This window comes from Pteropus alecto, unplaced genomic scaffold (assembly GCF_000325575.1).
Source record: "Pteropus alecto unplaced genomic scaffold, ASM32557v1 scaffold52, whole genome shotgun sequence".
Classification (NCBI taxonomy): Eukaryota; Metazoa; Chordata; class Mammalia; order Chiroptera; family Pteropodidae; genus Pteropus; species Pteropus alecto.
In genome coordinates this window covers 452,556-459,776 of record NW_006433941.1, presented here as the reverse complement: position 1 = coordinate 459,776, position 7,221 = coordinate 452,556, and the positions used below count along the sequence as shown (strand labels likewise).

Below are 7,221 nucleotides of genomic sequence, written 5' to 3'. Positions count from 1 at the left end.
TCTGTGTACATCTGTGCCACTCTTGTCAAGAAATACCACCACTAGGTGGTGCAGTGCGCGCACAAATGGCTTATGTGGGGCTCAGTTTAGTATCGACTTACACTCTCTAAGCTCAGTGTCTGAACAAACGCTGCCTTTTGTTGATGATTCTGTGTGTATCCTAAAGAAGAGACTTGGAGTTTAAAATAATGGCTTCAGTTTCTTAAACACCCAACACATGTCAGGCAGTATATTAAATAGTCTGCATTTTATTTCATTTTCTCAATCTTCACAACAACCCTGTGAGGCAGATGGTTTACCAAAATTTAGTAACTGGAAAGAGAGGTCACATTTTCCCATTGGCTTATTGGCTGAGACAGCACCAGATGGAAGGAATTGACTTGTGTAGAATTTGCAGCGCATAGTAACGTTGGGTGGCAGTTCAGCCTCCTCTTCCTGTTTCTTCCCAGGCTTCTCCCTTCATCTCTTTCTTCATCTCTCTATTAGCCCTGGCAGTCTCTTACTCCTCAGCTCTCTTTCTCCTCTGTTCCTTTAGGATTTGAGTCTTAACATACATCATTTTTTTCCTCTCTTTAGGCTTTTTTTTCACCCTGTACTCCATTTGGTTTTCAATCTGTAGCTGTAGGGTCCAAACATCGTAACTTTTCTCATATTTTCTGGTATTCTTTTCAACATAGCCAAAGGCGTTTGGGTTTGGAGGGAACGCTGGACTTTGAGACAGAAGTAGGATTATGTTTGGCCATTTAGTAGCAATCTTTCTGGACAAGTCACTTATTCTCTTTGAATACTCCATCTACATTATTGCTCCTACTCTCCAGTGCTGCTCCTCAGATGGAAATGTTCCCAAAGGGACGCTGTGAACATAGTCTATTTCATCTTAGGTTCGGGCCTGACACGCAGCACCTGATCCTGAATGAGAATTGTACATCAGTTCACAACCTCCGTAGCCTCAAGATTCAAACACAGCTCAACCTCATCCACCCCAACATCTTCCCCCAACTCGCCAGTCTACACTGTAAGGTAGTGTCACAGAATGGTCCCTGTTGGCCTGGTTCCTACCCTTTTCTTTCGCTCTACAGAGTGTGTTTTTGTCTCTTTTTAGGAAGAAGACACCGCCTTCACTGTTCCCACAGTCCGCGGTGAATGCCTCCTCAAGTATCAGCTCCGCCCCCGGAGGGAATGGCAGAGGTCTGTGTGATTCTGAGCCTATGGAAGATCTGGGTCAGGGGTTGGCAAGCTTTTTTTGTGAAGGGCGTGTAGTAAATACTGAAGTCTTTGCAAGCCACGTGGCTTCTATCACAGCTACTTAGCCACCATTGTATCAGGAAAGAGCCATAGACAATAGGTAAATGAATGGGTGTGGCTGTATTCCAGTACATATTTATTTGCTAAAACAAGCTGACTCTAATATGGTTGAGGTGGAAAGACTGGGGCCAATGACTATCCTTTTCTGTAATTGTTTTCTCTGATAAAATAAAGATACAGATTCGTTGTTTTACAATGTAGAAAGTAAGTATGATGAAGAAAATCAATCACCCATAACCCCTTCATCCCAAGAAGAGAGATAATGATTGTTAACATTTTGTGTTTTTTTTTTTAACTTTGAATATATGGGGATGTATTAAAAAATATTTTTCTGTAGATTTGTGGCCTGACATCTCAGTGTTGTTGTATGGTACTATATCATTATATAGTCTTTCCTGTATCATTATATAGTTGTCAGTAATGAGATGTTATCGATATTCTAGATAGGGATGTTTGTTAATCTGAGACAGTTCCAAGTTTTTGCTGTTCTAAAGAAACATTAAATGTCATATATATATAAGTCTTTGAGTGGAACTTTCTTAAACATGGGATTACTAAGTCAAAGTGTGGTGCTTCTTAAGGCACTTAATAAACATAGCTTGTGGTCCCAAAAGGCTCTACCAGTTTATACTCCATCCAGTAATGTGAGAAGTGCTTGCTGCCCCACACCTTTAATTTTTAAGATCTGAATCTTGAAATTTGAAGTTTCCTGCCCTCTCTGTAGTGTCTATATTAAAATAGACCATGCTTCAGATTATTACTGGACGCTGTGTGCTGTTGTGTTGATTAGTTGGGGCTTTTTAAGAGGCTATGTGGCAGCATGACTGGGGCCCATAGGTAATGTCTAGAGGTTGAAGAGCCTGTTGTCCCTTTGTCAGCATCTGCAGATGCTGTTCATAAAGCCGTAATTAACAAACGTAGCTGATACCCTGATTCACCTTGTACTTGTAACCTGTGGAAGTAGAACTTGAGAGTTAGTCCTGGGGCTCACTTCATAAGCTCTGAGGTGATTTTAGTGCTCAGTCAAGTTGAAGAACCACTGATCCAAAGCATGCTGCTCAGTGACATCAGGACCAGAAACATAGCCTTATCTGGGGGCTTGCTAGGAATGCAGAGTCTCAGGCTCTACCTCAGAGCCACTGAATCAGGCCCTGCAGTTTAACAAGGTTCCTAGGTGATTAGTTGTATGCATGTTAGTTTGAGAGTCACTCTTCTCTGATGGTGCTCTTCAGCTGGGGCATTTTTCCTTCTCCCGGCCCTCCTCTGGGTCTCCAGGGAGATGCTAGGTGCTAATGGTATTTAGTGAGTGGAGGTCAGGGATGCTGCACACGACCTGCCCCCAGCCTCTCTCCAAATGTCAGTGGTGCCAAGGTTGTCAGACTCTGAGCTGGAAGATGTTTCGAGGAGGTGGAGCTGTTCAGAACTCACTCCACGACCCCCACTTAGCTGAGAAAGATTCCACAAGGCATAAAAACAGAACTGCCCAATCTCTTAGTGCTTAGTCTACAATCTTTATATGAAAGAAGTTTCTGCCAATTATCTCTGTGAATTAATTCTGGGTCTCCACATTGATGTTTGCTTTGGTCACCTGAAATGCTTTTCTCCCTACAGGGATGCGCTTATTACTTGCAACCCTGATGAATTCATAGCCGAAGCCCTGGAGCTCCCCAATTTCCAGGAGAGCGTGCAGGAATATAGGAAGACTGCTCAGGATGGCCCAGCCTCAGCAGGTGAGTGAGAGACTGCGGGCCAACTTTTCTCTCCTGGCCTCTGCCCTCCTGCATGTGTTTTCATAGCACTGAGTAGAGTGTCAGCATGATTCAGTATGACTGGATTTATTTGTGTAATCCAGTGCTTCTCGATTTTCTATTTAAAAACACTGGTGTCTGCCTCCCTCCCAGAGCAATTAAATTGGAACGCTTGGTGATGGCACCTAGGCATTCCTTACAAGACACATGCTGAGTGCAGCGGTTCTGAGAAATCCTGTGAGACATTGGAAAGAACTTTGAACTGGGACTTGGCTTACTTGGGACCTAGTCCTGGCTTTGCTATAAGGATCCACAGAAAGTTTTGCCCACATCGCTCACCTTATTGGGCTTTCATGGCCCCATGAGGAAAAGTAGATAGGGGGACTTCGTGACCTCTGCTCCAGTGGTTGGTTTTTCCAGTGTATTTTCAACTAATGATAGAAATAGAGAATATTGGAGTAGAAGATGGGTTTGGGGTTATACTCTGGTCAGCCTTAGGCAAGTAAAAACTTCACCTCCTCTTATCACAGCCTCTGGATATTTTGAGGAAGACCAACTATCATGGCCTTACTTCCTTTGGGTTTGTGATTGGATTTCTGGTTTTACGTTAAAGATCCAGTAAGATCATGCTTGCAAATGTGTACAGGGAGCCTGTCAGGCTGGTGAGGCCAGGGAGGGGGCACAAGTGTCAGAATCATCAGGTCTCCCTGGATTTGAGTCCTGGCTCTCTGTCTCTTCCTTTCTCTGGAGAAATGACCCCCTGAGCCCATTTAATCCCCTAGAAAGTGGGGTGATGCACGGTTGCATGAGCATATACAGCAGGTGGAGGTCTGTTGATTTAAGAGCTGGATGCAAGGTGACACCAGCCCCTTGAGATAAATGCTGATCCTAAGCATAAAGAAGTTCCTTTGTAATTTAAAAAATTTAGAACCATTCTGTCAGAGGAAGTGCTGGGGAATTCACTTGCTTTCCCTCACAGACTGATAGCCATTTACCCACAAACTGCCGTTGGCCCCTCTCACTAAGGCCCTTACATAAGGACATTTGCCAGGCAGGCCCACCATCCTGTCTTGGGAAGCTGGACTTTTCTCAGGAATGAATGCTGGCTCACATTTGACCCAAAGAAATGAACTCTTTTATATGTATTTTTCCATAGACAAAAAAAAACAGTATCCAGAAATCATCTTCCTGGGAACAGGGTCTGCCATCCCGATGAAGATTCGAAATGTCAGCTCCACACTTATCAACATAAGGTATTACTGCTTTCCCAGGAAACATGCATCCATCAAGAAACATGCTAATTTTCTAAACAAAGTTCTGTTCCACCCATTACGCTGATTTGAAAATGCAGTAGTCTAAAACCCTGTTAAGCTTGTCATCTTGGCTAGAGTGCCCCCGAAGTGGAGTAGTGGGTCTCAATGCATTTTATAGTCTCAATAGCTAACTTAGACTTCTGGGAATCACTGAAATTTGTCACCCATTATGTCTTTTGATAAAAATAGCTGATTCTACCATATGCCATGCCCCTTGTTAAGAAATCATTTCACTTAATTTTCACATTAATCTTGTGAAGTAGTGACTGACTACCCATTTTATTGACGAGTAAATTGATGCTCAGAGAGGTTACTTGGCTCTAGTTCCCACAGCTGGTAAGTGCCAGATCCAAGTGTGAATTGGTGTCTTAATTGCTAACTAGATACTGCTGATATGTGAAACAGTTTCTGGGTCTGTGCATTTGTTTTGTGTTCAGCCCCTTATTAGGTGGTTTTTAGTTGATTCTCTTGGTTTTCCCTTGTGTCATTTATCTGCAGAGATTAATCAAGGGCACTCGAAAATGTTCATGGTGTATATGTGAAGGAAGTGAGACTAAAGTACTTGGTTTTAAAATTTTGCTTTGACATCTTAGATGCTAGTGGTGGATGATAACCAAATAATGCATTAAATGTACACAACAATTATAAGATGCACCCCAATATCAGAAATATACAAATTGCGGACACATTTCTCTTATGACTGAGGAAATAGCAGTAGAGCGTCTGGGTGTGGGCTGGCTTTTCCCGGATCTGAGACGCTCAGTGAAGAGTGCTCTGAGACCCCCTAGAGCCTTTTGCAGTTAATCTGAAGGTAGTCACTGGCTTGCCTTCCCTACTCCACTTTATCCCCCAAATGTAATGTGTCAGTGCGCTGAGGCTCCTCTCTGAAAAATAGGTGCAGTTCTCTCAGTCTCACGGCTCCTCCTGGAGAAGGAAGGCCTGCAGGAGACCTGGCCCTGTTTCCTAGAGCGGAGGTTCTGTAACGGCTGCTTCTCAGAATAGCCAGCAGAGCTTGTGGAATCAAAGCTCCCAGAGTCTCGCTTGAGACCAGCTAAATCCAAAGCTCTGACAGTTAGTTGGGAGTCTGCATGAACTCATTCCCCAGGGGGAACATCTGTGGCCTGTCCTGCACCAGCCAGCTTTGAGGACATGGGCTGAGAAAAACAGAACTGCTTGAAAAAGGAAAACATTCGATGACAGCCAGATCTCATAAGTACACAATGCCTGTCTCCGGTATTACCAACAGTGGGTGTTGCCATATTCAGTCGGAATAATCAAAGATTCGTAAATGTTTTAACTCTCTCATTCCACATAAGCCTTTTTTTTTTTTGATGCCCAGCATATGTGTAGCTCTGTATACTTTCTATATACTTTAAAGAGCTTCAGGGTTCTGTGGATAGTTCTATATAATGAAGATGGACATTACACTTGCATTCATGTGTGTATAAGGTCCTCAGAGAAACAGCATGAGGGATTATGGAAGACATAGAAAGTACTTCCTGCTCTTCTCTCTGAAGTAACAATTCTCTGAGCTGTCAGAGCTCTTTCCTATCTGTGACGAAGGTCTTACTCTCTAGCTCTGACAAGTCCCTGCTGCTGGACTGTGGTGAAGGCACGTTTGGGCAGCTGTGTCGTCACTACGGAGATGACGTGGACAGGGTCCTGAGCACCCTCGCTGCTGTGTTCGTGTCCCACTTGCATGCGGACCACCACACGGTGAGTGAGGGGCGGGACAACGGAGCGCTAACCTGGAGGGCAGCTGCTGCTCTCCTTCCCTCCCATTCCCAAACTTGCCCAGAGCTTTGGCTCTCATCTCTTGCCAGGTAACAGCCTTTAACAAAACCCCAGTGTAGCAACTCTGCCCAGTAAGAATGTCTTGCTTTCTGTTTATTTTGCTTTCATGTAGCAATAGTGGTTTTGTCTTCACCCAGTTTGTCTTGAATCTTGCCTTCTCTCATAGCCTGTTCAGAGGAATCTTCAGCCAGAGGTGGGAGACTTGGTCTCCCGGGGACAGCTGTGTCCTGGGCCACTGCCCTCTCTTTCCTGGCCATGTTGCCTGTGACATTCAGGGTCATGGGTCAGCATGTGCCAACCCCCAACTATGGCAGTGTTAGAGAATGGTGGCCAGTAGAGGGCTAAGGAACTACTGCAAGGCGAGCACCCTAGAACCCCCAACACAGAGTTGCGTTTGGACTTGTCTAATCCTTGTCTCCTTTCACTTTCCAGGGCTTGCTCAATATCCTGCTGCAGAGAGAACGAGCTTTGGTGAGTGCAGCACTTGATTTTGGTGCCATTTTGAGTTTCCTTGGATTACACATAAACAGCTCTACCTCTTGCCACTCCACGCTGTTTTTATTGCGATGTCTGCCGTTGATTTGACATTGATTTTGTTGTTTCAGGCATCGCTGGGAAAGCCTTTTCACCCTTTGCTGGTGGTTGCCCCAACCCAGCTCAAGCCCTGGCTCCAGCAGTATCACAACCAGTGCCAGCAGGTTTTGCACCATGTCAGGTGAGCTTCCAGGCAGCCTGCCCACCAAAGCTGTAGTTCTCCCCCTCCTCCTCCACAAGCTCAAGGTTATTCTGGGGCAGTTCCTCTTCTCCCCCAGCAGCATTTCTCCCGACTTGGCCCCATATGGCAGAAGTGGCGAAGAAGTGCTTTGACTCAAGGGCAGAAGCCATCAGGCGGTTCCTCTTAGATGTTTGTTTTCTTTGATGCATTGACTCTCATCCCTCATTTCATGTCTGTTTTAGTTTCTAGACTTTTGCCAGCACTTCTCCATAAAACAGTTTCAGGGCAAAGCACTCAGGTCATGGAGAGCTCAGAGACAGTCCACTCCAGGTGGATAAGGTGGGAG

General features: G+C 44.9%; 1 protein-coding gene across 1 annotated transcript in view; it reads left to right on the top strand.

The window, feature by feature from the left end:
* ELAC2 (elaC ribonuclease Z 2) overlaps positions 1-7,221 on the top strand; it is a 20,105-nt gene that overhangs the window by 12,149 nt on the left and 735 nt on the right. Inside the window, exons 13-19 of the mRNA XM_015586687.2 lie at positions 882-1,020; positions 1,103-1,188; positions 2,917-3,035; positions 4,210-4,306; positions 5,944-6,082; positions 6,593-6,631; positions 6,766-6,875. Of these exons, the coding sequence (XP_015442173.1) occupies positions 882-1,020; positions 1,103-1,188; positions 2,917-3,035; positions 4,210-4,306; positions 5,944-6,082; positions 6,593-6,631; positions 6,766-6,875 (729 nt within the window). The remainder of the gene's footprint in view (positions 1-881; positions 1,021-1,102; positions 1,189-2,916; positions 3,036-4,209; positions 4,307-5,943; positions 6,083-6,592; positions 6,632-6,765; positions 6,876-7,221) is intronic.